We start from the raw sequence: 18,376 nt of genomic DNA, 5'->3' as shown, positions 1-18,376 counted from the left end.
TGGACACTATAATAATATGAATGTTGTTGAGGATGAAGAACCATCGGTTATAGAATTTGTGGTTGAAAAATCATTGGTTGACGAATCGGTGATTGAAAAATCATTAGTTGTAGAAACGGTGGTTGATAATTCCTTTGTTGATGATGAGGTTATTTGTGAGGGTAAAATTTTAAAGTCATTATTGGATGATAAAGACAATGACTACCTCCATGTTCGTTCTATTAATTCTAAATTTTTAGCGGAGGAAGTAGAAGGTTGTGGTGTATTTTCATCTCCCTCTTTTGATTTTTCTTTCTACCTTGAGTTCTCTTTATGTACTCCTAACTTTTTCTTTGTAGGGATAAATGTGCTTGCTATTAAGCCCTATATAGTGCTTAATGAAATGTTTGCAGGAGCGTTTGATAAGTTACTCAAGGCATTGAATTCTTCCGATTGAGAGAAGGAGTATGGTCGAGCGGGACCTTGATAAACTAGCGCTTTGCGGGAGGCAACCCGTATTTTGTTGATTTTTATTTAGTTTTTTTTATTTATTTATTTGTTTGTGTGTTTTCTTTTTGTTTTGTTTTAGAGAGGTAGAGGAGAGTATATCTTATATCTGTGGGAGTGTGATTTTGTGCACAGATACTAAAAAAGTTGAGAAAAGATCGAAGGGCTAAAGGAATCCCGGGGCAATTAGCAACAGCAAGCTGCCCTGTCAAATCAGTAGCACGGGCCCGATCGGGCAGAGCTCGCCCGATCGGGCGCGCGTACACGTCAGCAAACTACGTCAACTTCGACAGGCCATAACTTTTGCGTTTCTTATCCGATTTTTGCGTGTGAACTGTCGTTGGAAAGCTCTTCAAGTCTAGTTTCCAATGCAATTAGAATCACTATATTATCATTTATACATCAAAAGTTATGATCAGAATAGTGCACCTGACTCAAATTTGAACTTTTTCCCACTAACACTTTGTTTCTTTCTTGCCCAATTTTGTTCCAAAGAGATGCAATGCAATCCTCGAGGCTTTGGTGACATTGATGTGGTGATGATGAAGAGTAGTCACCTTGACTACTAGCTTCCCTTTAAGACAATGAGGACATTGTCTGATTTAGCTTGGGGGGAGGTTCTCGTGTTCGTATGGTACATCTTTCACTCTCTCTCTTCTCTTTTTATTTTTATTTTTCTTAGTATAGATTTTATTACTTTCTTAGGTTAGTTTTATTCCAATGAATTGTAAATCATGCTTCCCTGTGCCCCTTACTTGAGAATAATTGTTTTGATTCCTGGTATTTGATGATAAGCATTGTGGATTAGTTGATCATGATTTGATGTTTGATTGTCTTGAAACCTTAACATGCGTCAATTTTGCCCAACTACTTGTGAATATAGGGCTTGACTAGTTGATTTGGTTAGGAAATGTGTGATAGTTCCATAATTCCTGGTATGTCAATAAATTTGAGTATTGATTTGTAACTATGAGTAGTGTTTCATGACTTATTATTATGCACATGAGGAGGACGAAGGCGTTCATTCTTTTAGGTAGCCTTCAGAGTATTAGATACATTTGTTCCCTTCTTGTTACCCATGTTGTTGTTTGTGCCCTTTTATTGTTTATTTAGCCACATTACAAGCCTATTTTGCCTCATTGGTTACTAGTCCCAAGCTTGGCTTGGGGGAGCTATTAGTGAGTGAGGTGAGGGAGCTTGTAGTGTGCTTATTATTTGCACAACTTGGGTGGGATTTGAGAAGTTGTTTTGTTTTTGATCATATTTATTTTTGATGAGTTTGAAAGTTAAATTTTCTTGGAAAAAATAAAGCATGATGTTATGAAAAAGGAGAGAAGTTCAACAAAAAAAAAAAAAGTGAACTTCAATCAAAAGAAGAAAAAAAAAAAAGTGTTCAGTGTTCAAATGTTCTAGTTAGAGGTTAGTCAAAAGGAAAGGAAAAAAAATAATAGAGCTTCAATGAAAAATTCAAGTTTGGAAAATAAAGTTTGTTTATTCACTCCACTTCTTCATTATTATATCTTATGAGTGAAATTGTAAGAGTTGGGATTATTTATATTGTTTGGAGTTGTATTTGGTGTTGGAGTTGAGTATGTTGGAGATGATTAGTCATTATTTATTTTTTACTTTGGTTTTACTAGGATTTGCTCCCTTAAGCATAGTTTTTCTCTCACTTGTTCCCAAATGATTCCTACCCTTTACCCTAGCCTTACATTACAAGCTTTAAAGACCTTCCGACCTTGTGCATAGAAGTTATGTAAATGTGAAAGTGTTGTTTATCAATGCAAGTTATGACTTGGCATATTTCGAGTCGACTAGTAGGATGAGCGTTCAATGTTTTTATACACACGAGAGTGTGAGTTGGGAGGGCATTGTTCACATTAAAGGGGTTGGTTGGAGAGCGATCGAGTACATCTTTTACTCACCACATAAATGAGAGTTGAGTGTTTGAGCACTAGTCTTGAATTTTATATGCTCTTGTAGTTTGCTCTATTTGACAATTGTTAGGGAAGATTGGTAGTTGGATGGATTTGATTGGTTGACTTTGATACATGTTTGTCAGATTTACCTTGAATCATATTTATTGATTTAATTTTTTTTTTGGGGTGAAGTTTGATTTATTTATTTATTCATTGCTTTGCTTAGGGACAAGCAAAGGTTTGGCTTGGGGGAGTTTGATAAGTCTATTTTATATATATTTTTATTCCCCGTCCCATGGTCATATTTGTGCTTATTTGAGCTCTACGGAGCTATTTTTACTACTAATATACGTTTTCTAGTGTTTTTGTAGAGTTGGTATTATTTTGTAGGAATTTGCATATTTATGTCAATTCCCGAGATTATTGAGCCACTATGAAAATATTAGAGATGATCGTACGTAATGAAGAGTATTTTAAGCCCAAAGCCGAGTTAGGAAAATTTAATTTGGTGATTAAGCGCTCAGTTTGGTGAAGGATTAATTTACAAGCTAAAGATCAATTGCATAAAAGACAAGATTAAAGATCCGAAGACAAAGAGTCCAATCGGACGAAGCACATCAGTGTAGGGGCGTGATGTTTAAGCGGTCCAGTTTCTTATGGGTTTGGCTTGATTGTTTAAGTCGGTCTACAATTCTACAAATGTTGGCAGAATGATGAGATAATAGGAGCAAAAATTATCTTCTTGTATTAGCTTTTAAGATAGGTTTTGTCAGCTTACGATTGTTTGGATAATACTTTTAGTTTGAGTGGGATTAGGAGGCTTTGACTTTTCTTATTTATAAGGAGGTAGTACGTAAGTTTGGAGGAGGTAGATTATGTAGTTTTTATTTTCTTTTAGTTTTAGTTTTAGTTTTAGTTTTAGTTTTTAGTTTTAATTTTTCTTTTCTTTTCTTTTTTTCTCTCTCTAACTTTTCTCTCTCTCCCTTAATTAAATTCTTAGTATTATTTTCTCTCTTGTTTCTATCTCTACAACTCTTGGTTTAATCTCAGTTAGTTATTTATTTTCTTTCTTTCATCATGTCTCCTTCAATTGCTTTTTTTATTTTATATTCAATTATGTATGAGTAGTTTAATTCTAGGGTTTATGGGGATCCATAATTAATATGAAGGGATAATTTGTTATTATTGATTATTGATATTGCATGATAATTTCTTATTGAATTGTTTTAATTCTTTGCAATTAGATTATGAATCGAGCAGATGTAATTTGATTGTGAATGTTTAGCAATATTGAATTGATGAATCGAGCAGATGTTAATTTAATATTAAAGGCTGTTTTTAATAGGAACTTAGATCTAGTAAATTGCGAGAGCCTGTTAGATCTATGTTGATTAATAAATTGCGAGAGCCTGTTAATCATGTTATTTGTGCAATGTTAATTATTAATTATTATGTTTTATCCCGAAATATTAATTATTGGTGAACCTGTGACCCTAGGCTTCCTTATTATTGTTTCTTTTCTCCCTAAACTTATTCTTCGTAGTATAGAATTCATACCTAAAATTATTGGTTACTTAGATAATTTAGATTATAATAATTAATTAGAATTAAAAAGACCTGTTTCCCTGTGGAGTTCGACCCTACTTCCCTATCTACTTTAGTTAGAGATTTAGGTAATTATTTTTGATTAGGGGATACGACTTTACCCTGTCAGTGACATATTCACAAAGTGTGTGCTAAGATTAATGAGTGTAAGTGTCCTGTTTGACTCGTGTCATGACCATGTGACTAGACTATGTGACTAAACTGGACAGGCTGTAGTATTTTAGTCATAACTTTTTATGTGTGACTCCAAATTGAACGAATCCAACGTCAAATGAAAGATAAAACTCGGGGCTACAGATCCATAGGTTGTACGACTCGTAACCATGGACCCTCTTAAAGCGAGATTATTTTCAAATTTCAAAAAAAATAGGATTATTTTAAATTAAAATGACAAGGTTAGAATGTGAGATTATTAATTTCTATTTTTCTAAAAAAAAAAAAAAAAAAAAAAAACAATTAAACCGGTACATCATTGAAAATTAACTACGGGTAACAACCAACCAACCACACAAACCCAAACACCAACCAACTCCCTCTTTTTTTCTCTCTCCTTTCACGCCCGCCGGTCACCTCGCCGCACTCTATACTACACTCCTCTTTCCTTCCCTCTCTTTGCGATTCCTTTGTTTTCAATAAGGTTGTCATTTTGATTATTTTAATTTTGATTTTGGTATATAGTTCTCCGATTCTATAATTAAATTTGTATTCTTGCTTGCTTTTTTGTGCGATCGTTTTAATTTGATGTTGATTTGATGATTTCTGGGTTTGATTTCGATGATCCTCTAGCTGTTTGGTTTGAATTTAGGGGACCAATTTGGCTTACATGGCTCTTGTTTTGTTGATTAGGGTTTTAATTTTAGCTGTTATTGTAGTGAATTATTTTCCAAGTCAGGGTTACTAAAGCTTCAATTGATGAGTTTGATGACCAACAGATCAAGAATATCATATAGGTTTATGATGGTATTCATAGGTTTTTTGTGGAAATTATCACAAATTCATTGTTTAATCATTTGCGTTTTAGTGAGCATGCTTGGATGTTGTTCACAATTTAGGGGTAAGGTTGAGTACATCATTATGATAGCAGGTTGTATAAAGATCGAGCTTAATTCCATATTTTTGACGATTAAGGGATAGGGTGGCTTGCATTTTGATGTGATAGAACATATTACTAGATTGTTGTTGATGTCGTTTTTAGCTATGTATTCAGTTTGCATTTTATTTGATCTTAAATGATTTGGTTCACCTTGTATCATTGTTTGTGATTTATTGTTTATTAAGCTACTTGTTCATAAATAAACAATTTTTAGCCTTGTATCATGGTTTGTGATGTATGGATTATTGGTTATCAAGTTTATGATATGATTTAGGAGGATTTTGAAGAAAGATAATAAAATTTCATTTGAGCTTCTTATGGTTTTATTGGATTGTTGTTGTCCTTGTTTATATCTTTGTATTGGTTAGACTATAACTGTAAGCAAATGTCTCTGAAGCTCTGATCTTTCTCTTATGTGCTCTTTCTTTTTGTTCTCAATTGTTCAGTTCCTTAATTATAGCAATAAAAGGCTTTATCCTCATGAGTGTTTGTTTTTTTGGTTAGCCAGAAATCATGTCGTATGGAAGTACCTATCAACCTCAAGGTGGTACATTATATGAATATAATTGGCCATCCTTTCCTAGATATCATGACAACAGCAACTTATATCAAAATGATGACTATTATAGCTACAGCAGATATAATCATTACGGTAGTAGGATGTTTGATGATATGAAGAGGCACGACTTTCACTACAATGCCTTAGGAAATTGTAGAGAATTAGCCCTTAGAGAAAACTACTCAAGGCCTAGTGGTGTACCGTCTTTTAAAAGAAGAAGAATTTCAGAGAATGCTGGGGTAAATGATGGAAATGTTTATTTCCAACCAAATCAGAACAGAGTTGCCGCTTTCATTCCTTCATATGACAGTGCTTATTTTCCCACTATAGCTGCTCCTAGTACAAGTGCTAATTGTAACACATCGGGTAAACGTGGACGGTCGGTTCTAGAAGATGAAGATTGCACAGTCCTTATGTCTAGGGAGGAGATAGAAAGGTGTTCCCCTTCAAGAAAAGATGGGATTGATGCATTACATGAAACACGGCTGAGGTACTCATATTGTGCCTTCCTTCAGAACCTTGGGATGCGGCTTGATGTGTAAGTTTGACTGTTGACTACTATTTTTTTTTTAATAACTAGTCATTGCTTATGCAGAACATTTCTGGCTGAAGTTTAGCTTTTGTAAATTCACTCTATTTCCTGTTGCAATTCAGCTTACTTATTTTTGTTACCTTTATCTTTATCAGTTGATATGCTTTCTTATCTGATTTAATTAATTTACTTTGGGATGTTGTAGGCCTCAAACGACAATAGGCACTGCAATGGTTTTATGCCACCGCTTTTTCATCCGACGATCACATGCCAACCATGATAGATTTGTAAGTTGCTGTCAATACCTGTCTATTCATTGGATTGGTTCTCTTATAAGTGATGATTGAAAGGTCATGTAGCATATAGTCATTTTAGTATTACTAATTTACTACTGGGATGATTAAGTAGCTTATGCAAGAATCAGTTCGGTGTTACTAAGCCCCTTTGTCTTAGTGTATACCTATGCGGTTGGGATGTTGGAATCACTACCTCTATTCCTTGTTATTTGCTGCATCCAGTGTAGTAGTGGTGATAGGGAGAGGGAAGGGGGTGTTTCTCTAGTTTATCAAATTTTATTGTAAATTCTCAATCTCATAGAAAGAAAAATTCAAGTGGGATTAAGAATTTAAGATACACTTATTTTCTCTTTTGTTTTCTTTTTAAAATTTTTTCTTTCTCAAATGTGTAATTTCTAATTATCAGTTTTTGGGCACTTTTGAATTTTGATATCAATGGTTAAGCTGAGAAAATGTACATTTAGCAAATAATATGGATCAAAAGGAGTACTTGTCATCCTCTTGTTGGGAAGAAAAGAGTGAAACATATTTTGGTATGTTTCTTCTAAAATTATGCTGCTTGTGGAACTTTCAAGTTGTGTATGTATGTTGTGAACGGATCAATGGAGATTGCATATTTCATAGATTAATTTGGGGGCAGGGAAGAAAAGTCTTTTTTTTTTTTTAATTATCTATGTAAATGTTTATTTGTTAAGCCACTATACTGACAAAAGCTTTTTAACACTCAGCAATGGGTGGTTTTTTTTTTTCTCCCTGTTGGTTACATTAAACAATTGTGTTTTGAAGTTAATCTATCAACAAATTTCTCTTACAGTTGATTGCTACTGCTGCACTTTTCCTTTCTGCAAAGTCTGAAGAGACAGCTCGCCCTTTGAATGATGTGTTGAAGGCGTCTTGTGAAATTCTCCACAAGCAAGATCTTACCATCTTGTCATACATGCTCCCTATTGTAAGTATATTGTCCTTTGTTCTTAGTATGTTAAAGTTGATCTGTTGATGTGACTGCCTCTTGGTATGTGCTGTATAGCATTGAAGTTAATTTTTAAAATAAAGTCGTGGGCCATAATCCCATGTGATTATCCCAGTAATGATGACATTGATTTCTTTCAAGCTTATTATGAGTGCTAAAAATGTAGGTTGATGAGTGATGATAGAGTCACTTTTTTGTTTGATTACAAATATGGCTTAGTTAGGTTTTAGGAAATTACTAATACATGTTATGTAAGCTGTTTAATTTAGCCCTGGAGCTTTTTTGTATGCTGTTTGGAATGTTACTCATGCTGGCCCTACTTCTCACAACCAACTTAAAGTTGATTCCTTTTCGTCTGATTTGATTTTCTCTAGTAGCTTCAACAAATGCTTTCACAATTTAGTATCAACTCCTCAAATCTGTCAGATGATTTCAAAATTTCAACATTGTATATTTCCTTAACTAGGGGTGGCTTTGGGAATAATACCCTTACTAAGGAGTAGCTTTAAATAAAATTCATCATATTAAGGTTAAAAATCTGGCATCTCTCTGTACGGGTGGTGGGAGGTTGGGGTGGGTTTTGTGAAACTTGAATCTTTTTCAGGTGTAGTTGACTCCGTTTCTGTTAACTTTGTCCTGGATTTGTTGAAGCTTGAACTCGAGTCTTGTCTAGTTGTCTGTGTCTGGTTAAGCTGACTCTGCCTCTGCTAACTTTGGCTTGGTTTTAAGCTGTCATGCATACCATCTTAAGTCATTGATGGAATTTGCATTTCAGTTATGTGTTTGACCTTGACGCTGCTCTGTTTTCTTTAATATGTGATGTAGCAATGTAGCATTATCAAGTATATTAGGCCTATCCCTTTATTTCATAAATTTGTTCGAGTATGAATTTCTTGACGAACTTGTTCCTTGATGCAGGATTGGTTTGAGCAATATCGGGAGCGAATCATTGAGGCTGAGCAATTGATTCTAACTACGTTAAACTTTGAGCTCAGTGTACAACATCCTTTTGATACTTTGACATCCATTCTTAACAAGTTAGGTGTATCACAGACACATTTGATGAATCTGGCACTGAACTTGGTCAGTGAAGGGTGAGTTTAGAATCTTATTATACTTCATTGCTTGCTTGTCTTTTTGCTTGAAACATTGTACTGCTGGAATGTAGCAATTTGGGAGATGATAAGAGATTTCACGTTCTGTTGTAAGGTGTTGCTGGCCAGATTTCAAAAGTTTGAATGTGCCTGTCCATTTATCATTTTATATGTCTCATCATGGAGAACTCAGGTCTAGTACATGAAGATCTTCTGTTTATAACCGATAAGTGACTGGATGTCATCTCAATCGAACTTCTGTTGGCATCTGTTCAACGGAGATGAATTATTTCATGCTATATTTTCCTTTTATATGACATGATTTTTACTTGTCTAATGAGCAGTTATTTCTACATGTTATGTTAGGCATAAAATATTAATTATTTGGCACGGAAAATAATTGCAGGGTTGATATGCCTAGCTGGCGGAGATTTGCTATAATGAAGTTATGTTTTACATCTGAAGTTGAACTGCCGTTGTGTTGTGGTTGCTTAACTCTGAAAATGCCTGTCAAGCTGGTATTTGGCTATAACAGATAGACATAGACTCATTCCAGAATCGGTTTAAGTAGTTTTCCAGCTTTTTTTTTTGGGGGTGACATCAAGTATAGAAATAAAGGGCAAAATAGAATATTTATGATATGATTAAATATTCTTTTGCTGTTTTTATTTCTGACGAATTAATATTTTATTAGAAACTAGGCTTGACTTTGATTTTATGCCCTTTTGGTGGTCTATATGGGTTTGATGAACAAATGATGAAAAGGGAGGGAGGTTTTTGGAGTGTGAGGAAACGAAAATGTGGGCATGAATAGTGCATCTTATGCACAACACAACAGTAGTCATTCTGTTGGAGACTTGGAGTGGTCTTCTTTTTTTGCTTTGTGAATTGAAGGGAGGACATAGTCAACCAATCAGTAGGACCTGCTGCTATTATTGCAGGGTTGCGTACTTTGCCCTGGTTTTCTCATGTTTTTCCATTCTCAAACCTTTTGTTTCCCCTTAATTGTGAAGCTTGTTGTTGGTGAAAGCCCTTGCCTCTATGGATTAGTATAAAGGGCTTTGATAAGGAGAGAATTTGCCAGAATCGCTGTCTTCAGTGTCAATTCGTATAGTGAAATTGGTCTTCTGGATTAACCAAATGCAGCAAATCTGGTAAGTTGAAGCCGAACATTTCAAATCATGTGCTCTACAGCATTATATCTTGACCTCCTGAAACCCTTAGATTTGCAAAAAGTCAGGTTATATTACCCCACTGTAGTCAGCATGGCTTATTGCTGTTGATGGGTTCTTTCAGATCCAGAAAATATTGAAGGGGAAAAACAGAAAGAACATTGAATGGGAAAAAGAAATATTGACCAATAGGTTAGTTGTATGTTTTGCACTCCTTTATGAGAATCAAAGTCAACAATGTTCGAATTGAGCAAGGATACCTCTTTTTTAGAAAGACCTTCTTGAACACACGGGGGATGCTCATATTAGTTGCACTCTATAGTTATCTCATCAAGATATCAAGTTATTAATGCATAAAGTTGATTAAAAATTTGATTATGTGACTAATTTTTCTTATTTCATACAGATAATTTGTAATATATATATATATATATATATATATATATATATATATATATATATATATATATAACTACTTAAGTAGCTTTTATATGCAATGAAAAAATATCTATACTTAAAAATAAGAATCTACTCTGTTCTCGCATAGTCCCTTCCCCTCTCTTGGAATAAATGGGTCTCTGCAACATTTTCTTTAGGGAAGTGTCATTACATGTTTTCTCAGAGAGATTGCACTTAATCATCGGTTTTTTTTTTTTTTCCTCCCTATATTATCTATGAGTTTGATTTGAAGGAGGTTGAGTGATGGTGATTACCTTGCCATCATTTTGTGATGATGCAAAGCTGTCTCTTCTTGCAAACCAATGACTATCAATGTAATGTTGAAATTGACTTGTTGTATCCAATTTTGTGTCAGGCATGTGTAATCAGTAATCACCATTATGGAAACAATATCTTTGTTTATAAGATTTTCGATATTTTATTTTATTTTATTTTATTATTTTTTTTTTTCCAAAATGGTTTTTATCTACATTTTAAGGGTTAGCTATACATTGAAATTTGGTATTGAAGGTGAACTCTTGCCTCTTGGTTTATTTGGCTGCTGTGGTAAATCATGCCTAAAGTGATGTATATTGGTTGAAAATGGATAATGAGAAGTAACTTTCATTTGAATACTTGTATATTTTTCTCTTTTGGGTTATGTTCATTGCTGTGTTATAAAAATTTGGATCTAGATCCTTAGATCTCATGTTTTGATTTTTCAAAATCAGGAATTCTTTGAGCTAAAACTGTTTGTCTGTTTGCATATCTTTACATGGTTTGGCTTTTGTGTGTGTGTGTGTGTGTGTGTGTGTGATAGTTGGAATGCGGAAAGTTTCCTTGGATATATGTTGCATATTTTGGGTCTAGACTCTAGACTCTGTCTCTTTGGTCTAATGATGATCTCATAGTCTTCTTTCTTAATTGCTTCAGTTGATTATAATATTCTGTTACCCCTCACTTATATTATGCCTTAAAAATACAGGGAGACTGTGATTGTTCCTCAATGCATTATCACTTTTATTATCTTTAAGAGATGACAATGATGCACCACTTTCAATCAACTGTAGGAGTTCAGTATAATTTGGTTTGATATTTGAAAACATTGGATAATTGTGCCACCATTGATCTGTTTGAAAGTCTAGTTATATGTTATGAGCCTTGGATCTGAAGTTGTGGCAATGTATCGCTGTGATCTAGTTTGAGACTAAGGCTCTTAGTTGAGTCGGTGATAAATTCTTGGGTAAATTGACAATATCTTATCGCCAGAGCGTAACATTATATATGGCATAACGCTTAATAACTACCAAATAAAAACAGGAAATAAGAAAAAAATAAAGTTCCATTATTGTTTATTTTAAACTTTGATATTATCTTTGTTAAATGCTATGAAGTATTATCTATGTGCAATTCTGAAGCAACTATGGCCAGGTTTTAGGCTGTAAAATTTTCGAAGTTTTACTATCTGTACTGGACATATGGAGCTTTCAAGTCGACAAAAGGGCTAAAAATGCGTTGATACTTTGCAACAAGTAATGCTTAACATGAATGAAAACAAGAAGTGGTTTTGTATTTAAGATGTGTTTGAAGCCAAAAATGATATTGATGATGGAGATCCTCATACCCCTTTATTTCTGTAATTAATTCTTGCTCAGTCTCCTTCAGTCCTTTTGTGCCAGCACTCAGCAGGAAATATTATCAGCTATGCTCAATGATTTATAGCTTTTGGTTGGTTGGTAGTTTGATACAAAATGGTTTATTCAGAACAATTTAACTTAAATTTGAGCACTTGGTGAGATCCTTTAAGTGATGTATCTCAATAACTCTTGCGCATTTTTTTATGGGAATGGTCACTTGAAGTACTTCAAAGTTGGCCTGAAAGAAAAATGATACATTCCTAGCTTAGATTAATCTGTGTAGTCTGGAATCTATACCTAAAAATTGACACTTGAGTCCAAATATAATAGTGAATTTGTGTGTAGAAAAACTGAAAGTAAAAATTGACACTTCAGTCCAAATATAATAGTGAACTTGTGTGTAGAAAGACTGAAAGAGGTATCAGTTTGTGGTCTATTAGAATCTCACTTTGTGAATTAGTGGACAGTTTGCGAAAAATATCTTGCCAATTATTCTTGACATGACGGTGTTGTACCATCAATTGTTATAAATTAGCCATTAGATTCAATATATCTATTATTGCCAAATGATTGTGTGGCTTATGGTGTTGATGAATACCTAAGAAGATGTGAATGGTTGCTGTGCTTCCATTCTTTGAGTATTAAATAGCAACACACCATGGTCTCTTCAATATCTGTTCTTTGAGGAAAGATGGCTGAACATTCTAAAAGGTTGGCCTACGTTTTTCGCCATCTGAATGTTTTGAGATGCTGGACTACTAGATATGTACGTGGGAAAAAGGCTACAATTAGAACTTCTTTGGAAGTTGGAATGATCTCTTTAATGATTGTGAAGTATTATTGTAGTTTTCGTACTCCTTTCAGCTGTTCACCAGAAGCGTTCAACTAGGTTGCTGGTTAAAATTTTGGTAAGAACACATGTCTTGGTCTGTTGTTTCTTGCAACCTAGTTGGAAACTTGGAATCAATATTACATTTCTGCTGCTGCCGCCCTTTTGTTGTCTTCTGGTGTTCTTGGCCTTTTTATAGATGATGTAGTTTGTTATGATGTGTTAATATGCCAGGCTATTGGAGGTATTTCTGAAATCCTGCTGTAAAATTTTTGTTTTGCTTTCTCTTGGGATGTTCATTCATCCTGGACGCCATGTCTCTTCCTCTGCTACAATAATTTTGTTATAATTGTGTTTCTTTATTTTTTTTTGCAGGTTTCGGAGCTCACTGTGGCTTCAGTTTAAGCCCCAACAAATTGCTGCCGGTGTAGCATACCTTGCTGCCAAGATGCTGAATATGAACTTTGATTCTGCCAGCATTTGGCGGGAATTTCAGACGCCTCCAGCTGTTCTTCAAGGTAGGTGAATCTTCCATAATCTATTTTCAGCATTTATTGGTTTCCCACTCTTTCTTAGTTTCTCTTTTATGGGAATTTGTACAAGTGCCTTTGTAATTTGGACTATTATATACACCAGAGCTTGTGGTTTCCTTATGTTGTTTCATGGTCATAATTCAGTCTTTATTTTTGGTTATAAATGAAAATGAAAATTTTCCACAAGTAAACTGTTGCTGTTTTGGTGACTGAAGTGTATTCTTCATTGATCCTTCAATTGACTTTTCATGACATTTACTGGCTCTAATGGATTGATCAATTCAATTAAAAAATCTGAACCAGCTTTAGTAAAAATGCTAATGAAGAGATATTTCCCGGGTAGCAGTCACTATTACGAAACTATGTGAATATTTTAATGTCTACCATATTTAACATCCATATTATGAGATTCTTTTTAGTTTTTACAGGTTTGTAAGGTAAAACATTTGAAATAAACCTTGAAAAGTTATTTAATCAAAATTATTTTCTGGTAAGTGGTGACATCATGCTCAGTACAACTTAATGGTCTAACAATGATTTGGGATGAGTGATGGATATCTAGCAATGATTTGGGCTGAGTTATGGATATGATATCTGATGATTGATGCTTATTATAGAGGAAAAAAAAAAAAACACACGCACTATTATGTTACTCTCTGTTTTTTTTTTGTTTTTGTTTTAAATGCAACAGTTTTTATTATTTGTTTATCTACGTATATTTTTTAAATGCAACACTTTCTTAATTGGAAATGGTCTACACTATTCTATTATATCTCATTCGTGACTCCTTACAATGTCCAGACCCCTACTCCACTTATACACTGGTCAATTTGTTGCATATATATAAAGGGTAAGGGAAATAGGGAATCCCCACCCCAAACTCCCAAAGTGGCTCTAGTGGGGTTTGATGTTGTTGTGGATGACAAACCTTACCACTAGACCAAGCTAGCCATCCAAGAGATATTAGATCTCTTGCTGTACTTGTGATTATTTACATATTTTTTTTAGTTACATCAGCTTTAGAGATCTAGTTCTTTCAGCAAGTTGCCTCCCCATATCACTATTTTCTTGAATTAGGTTCTTGAAAGGAGTCATAGGAAAGTATTGCTTGTTGCATTCTTAGCAGCATTTCTAAGAGCCATGTGTGTTCTGAAGTCTGATTAGATTATGTGAATATCTGTATTTGTATTTCCCATTCCTTCCTCTTGCTTTCATTTATCATATAATTACGTGTCTTTCAATCATGTGCAGATGTAGCGCAGCAGTTGATGGAGCTTTTTCAGGATTAATCGAATCTACATGAAGGTTCTGCTATGTATGCTTGTACCAACAAATATACGAATTAATTAATTCACTGGTGGTGTTAGTGATGAAAGCTTAACTACTGAAGTTTGATTCTGGTCTGTCAGTAGAAGTGTGCTTGAATTTTTTATAAGTAGAAGCATAGGTGCATACATTACGTCTTACACGGTCTAGGGCACATACCTTATGCCTACTGCAGAGGTATTTTAATTGGACATCTAATTCACGGGTGTTCGTGAACATGGTTGTGAAGATCTTATATGTATCGGGTGATTGTGAAATTTTCTACTCAACTTACTTTTGTTTGATCCTCCAACAAAAAGTCAAAAAGCCTTGAACACTGGTTAACTTTATGTGGTTTCTCTTCTGCTAATGAATACAATTTCCAGGTATTGTCGTCGGCAAAGTTAATTTCCCAACCTTTACATAAGTGAATGCATGAAAGGAGCCTCAGGGTAGAGTATTCGATTTATTTTGACAGCAAGAGTAGATTACTTAAATTATGCACATATCACATGAATGGCCTACCGCCTACTCCAAGTAGCAAGTGCTTGTCGCATTAGGAATTCCCCTCGTGAGGATGGTTTCCTGATGTTTCTTTTTTCAAGTTGCAAGTGCTTGGCTTCATGTTATCCCTTTTTTAATTTCAATTATTGTCTCATGCAGTCATGCACTAATAATCTGTTTAAATTAAATTAATTAATCAATCTAATTTACTTGATGGTCTTATGCTGAAGTTCAAGAGTACAAGGTGGTTGTGTAATTCTAACATTTTATTTACTTTGGCTATCACATTTGAATAATTTTTCTGTATTGCAAACCTTTTGAATATTAGACTTAGTTCACACAATTTTAGTACCTTCATAGAAGCTCCATTTTCCATTGAATCTTTATCAAAATTTCAATGGTGATGACTCCTTAAGCGTTTGGCCGCAGCGAAGTGGACGTTTAGCAGATGCTTTCCTTAAAGGGTTAATTAGGTCATACTTTACACTGTTTGTGACTAGGGGGTTTTTTTTTTGTTCTGCCGCTGCAAAGTGATGGTAGGGCTATTGTCGTTGAGAATACGATTTAGAGTTGCTTATGATAATTGTTAAATTAGCTTGCCATTAGAGTTGTTCTTATGTAACACTAAATAAACAGAGTACTTCATACTTCCATTAGAGTTGAAAATGATAATTAGCTTAAAAGCTTAAGTGGCATGGCAAGCGAATTGTCAAATTAGCTTGCCATTAGAGTTGCTCTTATGTAGCACTAATAAAAAAACAAGAGTACTTCATACTTCCTCTGTTCTTAAATTGACTTTTTTTTTTTTTTTTTTTTTTATTTTTTATCATGCTTGCCAATGCATAACTTTAACGATTAATAACTTTAATTCTCCATAAGTGAAAATTTAAAAAGTACTCCCTCCGTCCCTAAATTACATTCCTGTTTGTAAAATTACACGGGAATTACGGAGGAAAGAATATGACAAATAACAATAATGAAATATTTCAATGGGAAATACAAAACATTAAATGACGTCTTTAAGTAAAACAAAGATAGACTAATGATTAATGATTTAATGATGCCATGTCATCAATCCTTTGCCAAAAAAAAAGGACCAATAACATGCTTCTAATTGAAAATTAAGAATCAATCATATGTATGACATGGTTAGTTATGGAAAGTACAAACTAAAAACGATGGAGAGAGAAAATAAGAGTGAGCTTAGGATAGTAAGAGTGAGAAAGCATTAAATATACAACAAGGAAAAAGAGAGTTGATTTGAGATATTTAGAAAAAAAAAAATTTACTGAAAATGGAAAGGAAGAATGTAATTTTGGAATACCCAAAAAAGAAATTAGGAATGTAATTTAGTGACGGAGGGAGTAATATATTATGATATTCCCCCCGTTACAGTTTGTTAGTCCTATATACTATTTTGGGCATTTCAAAAAGATCTACCCATATTGAATGTATTCCACTTTTAACTTAGTTTTATTTCCTATATTATACATATTAAATTCTGATTGATTAGATTAATTGATTGTGAATTAATCACATGACTCTAAGTAAAGAAATTACTCCCTTAATTTATGCAGTTATGACTAATTCTTTTCTAAAAAAATCAAAAAAATTAAATACGGCAAAACTATTTATGGAGTGTTTTTTTTTATTTTAATGCTAGATTCCAAATATTCTCCTTTTCTTATTTTATGTGATTGATTTTATATGAGACTATCATATTGAAACGAAGGTAGTAGTATTTATTGAGACGAATTCAAAAAGATATCAAATGAATATGCTTTTCCTTATATATTATTCACAAAAGACGGTCAAATGAGGGGTGATGAATAGTGTAAAAGTCAAAGCGGGTCAAGTAAAAAATAACAGAGAAAGTAGTATTTTTTTCGTTATGCTTAACAGTTTGTCGCTAAAAAAATTAATAACAACGATTACTCATTTTATTGGTAGCAATTAATAAAGATGAATAAGTTAGATTGTCAATATTTGTTGCACAAACTTTTATATGTAGCCGGCAACACCGCACAATCGGCCACTCTTTTCTTTTTTTTTTTTTTTTTTTTGAAAGAATGATCGGAGTTACTTGATTAGGATTTACTTGGTTAGTTAGGGGTTATTCACTCGGTCAGTCTAGGTCTACTTGGTCAGAGGTTATTTTATTGGTTAGGGGTTACTTGGTCATTGGTTACCCGATCAAGGTAGGTTACTTGATTAGGGGTTACTCAGCTGATCAAGGGTTAAATTACTTGTGTGTTAGCTGGTCACACAGTGTGGCCAATCACACACAAAAGTTACTGTTGTTGTTGACAATGAAAGTCTTCACTTAATTTTTTTCTACTCACTATGTAATACGTTGTATTTTCTAACCAAAATTAGCGTTAATATCTTGAATTGTACCTTAAGAGCACCTATTACCCCGAACTTTGACTATTACCAAACACACCACCAATTATTGATTGGAGTGCAACGTGTGCCATTAATTATAAAAAAAAGGTCTTATTTTGAGCGTAAAAAAATATAGTGCCCATTAATGGCACACATTGCAACCCAATTAATAGTTTGTGGTATGCTAACTACTAATCAAAATTTGGAATGCCAGAGTTCACCCAAGCTATAATTCAAGGTGTTGACTATTAAGGCCAACTTTGCCAATTTTGACTGTGATTTGGCAATATAACAATGGATTTTTTTTTTATTTAATTTTTTTTTTCAGATAAAGAAACCCTTTTTTATAGTACATTCATTGGTCATTTCCCTAGCACTCCTCATATGTGATTTCTTATACTATTTCCATTTCATATTTTTTACAACTTTGGGTATTATTTGTGAAATATAAAATATTTCAAAGTTATAAAAAAATATAAAACGGAGGTAGTATATTATCTATCAAAACACTTCGAATTAAGGATGTGAGGTGACCTGAGATTTGAGAGTTGAAGGAAATCGGAGAAGAGGGGTGGGGAAGGGGGTTGTTATATGTTAGTACTATATATTGGTGATAAAGATGGGATGGTTGGTGTGATGATGGGGTATTACCGTATTATTATTGGGGGAATGCATGACTAATATGGGGTGGTGCTGTGGGGTATTTATACGGGAAATTGCTAGAGAATAATTTAATTTATTTTTTTTTGAAAGAAGAGAATAATTAAATTTTTGATTATTGAATAATTAAATAACACCACAAAAAAAGTTACGATTTTGATTATAACAATAACAAAAAAATCCTATTGTTATAACACCACATAAAAACCTAAAAAATTGATTTCATATTATTGGTTAAAAAAAAAAAATTTGCGAAGTGCAGTTATCTAAAGTTAATATTTTGCAAATTTCCGCCATTTAAACAAACTAAAATTGCAAATTTCTGTCCAAAAGTTCTTATAAATTGTATTGCAGTTCGA

The 18,376-nt window shown here is 33.6% G+C and overlaps 1 protein-coding gene across 4 annotated transcripts; it reads left to right on the top strand.

Annotated features, from left to right (window-relative positions):
- The first annotated feature begins 4,447 nt into the window (after nucleotides 1-4,447).
- Nucleotides 4,448-14,818, top strand: LOC145632021 (cyclin-T1-4-like). 4 transcript variants are annotated; one of them, XR_014112452.1, is made up of 7 exons: nucleotides 4,448-4,647; nucleotides 5,612-6,200; nucleotides 6,400-6,481; nucleotides 7,305-7,439; nucleotides 8,379-8,554; nucleotides 8,961-9,708; nucleotides 9,851-10,140. XR_014112452.1 is itself a non-coding variant. In XM_081684271.1 (7 exons), the coding sequence occupies exons 2-7, from the start codon at nucleotides 5,617-5,619 to the stop codon at nucleotides 14,450-14,452; spliced, it is 1,158 nt and encodes a 385-aa protein (XP_081540397.1). In that variant the 5' UTR covers nucleotides 4,449-4,647; nucleotides 5,608-5,616; the 3' UTR covers nucleotides 14,453-14,818. The 4 variants fall into 4 exon arrangements, 3 of the variants coding, with proteins under 3 accessions (XP_081540398.1, XP_081540397.1, XP_081540396.1); XM_081684271.1 differs by lacking the exons at nucleotides 8,961-9,708; nucleotides 9,851-10,140 and adding exons at nucleotides 13,006-13,148; nucleotides 14,415-14,818 and having other exon boundaries at nucleotides 4,449-4,647; nucleotides 5,608-6,200; XM_081684270.1 differs by lacking the exons at nucleotides 8,961-9,708; nucleotides 9,851-10,140 and adding exons at nucleotides 13,006-13,148; nucleotides 14,415-14,818 and having other exon boundaries at nucleotides 4,450-4,647.
- Nucleotides 14,819-18,376: the final 3,558 nt, after the last annotated feature.

The sequence above is a fragment of the Chenopodium album genome, chromosome 5 (assembly GCF_948465745.1).
Source record: "Chenopodium album chromosome 5, dcCheAlbu1.1, whole genome shotgun sequence".
NCBI lineage: Eukaryota > Viridiplantae > Streptophyta > Magnoliopsida > Caryophyllales > Amaranthaceae > Chenopodium > Chenopodium album.
The sequence above is the reverse complement of the archived record's forward strand: the minus strand, read 5'-3'. Positions and strand labels throughout refer to the sequence as shown.

Coding starts and splice junctions, on each gene's coding strand:
- LOC145632021 (XM_081684271.1), top strand. CDS start 5,617: ATGTCGTATGGAAGTACCTATCAACCTCAAGGTGGTACATTATATGAA. Junction 6,201..6,399: donor CTTGGGATGCGGCTTGATGT/GTAAGTTTGACT, acceptor GGGATGTTGTAG/GCCTCAAACGACAATAGGCA. Junction 13,149..14,414: donor GCCTCCAGCTGTTCTTCAAG/GTAGGTGAATCT, acceptor AATCATGTGCAG/ATGTAGCGCAGCAGTTGATG.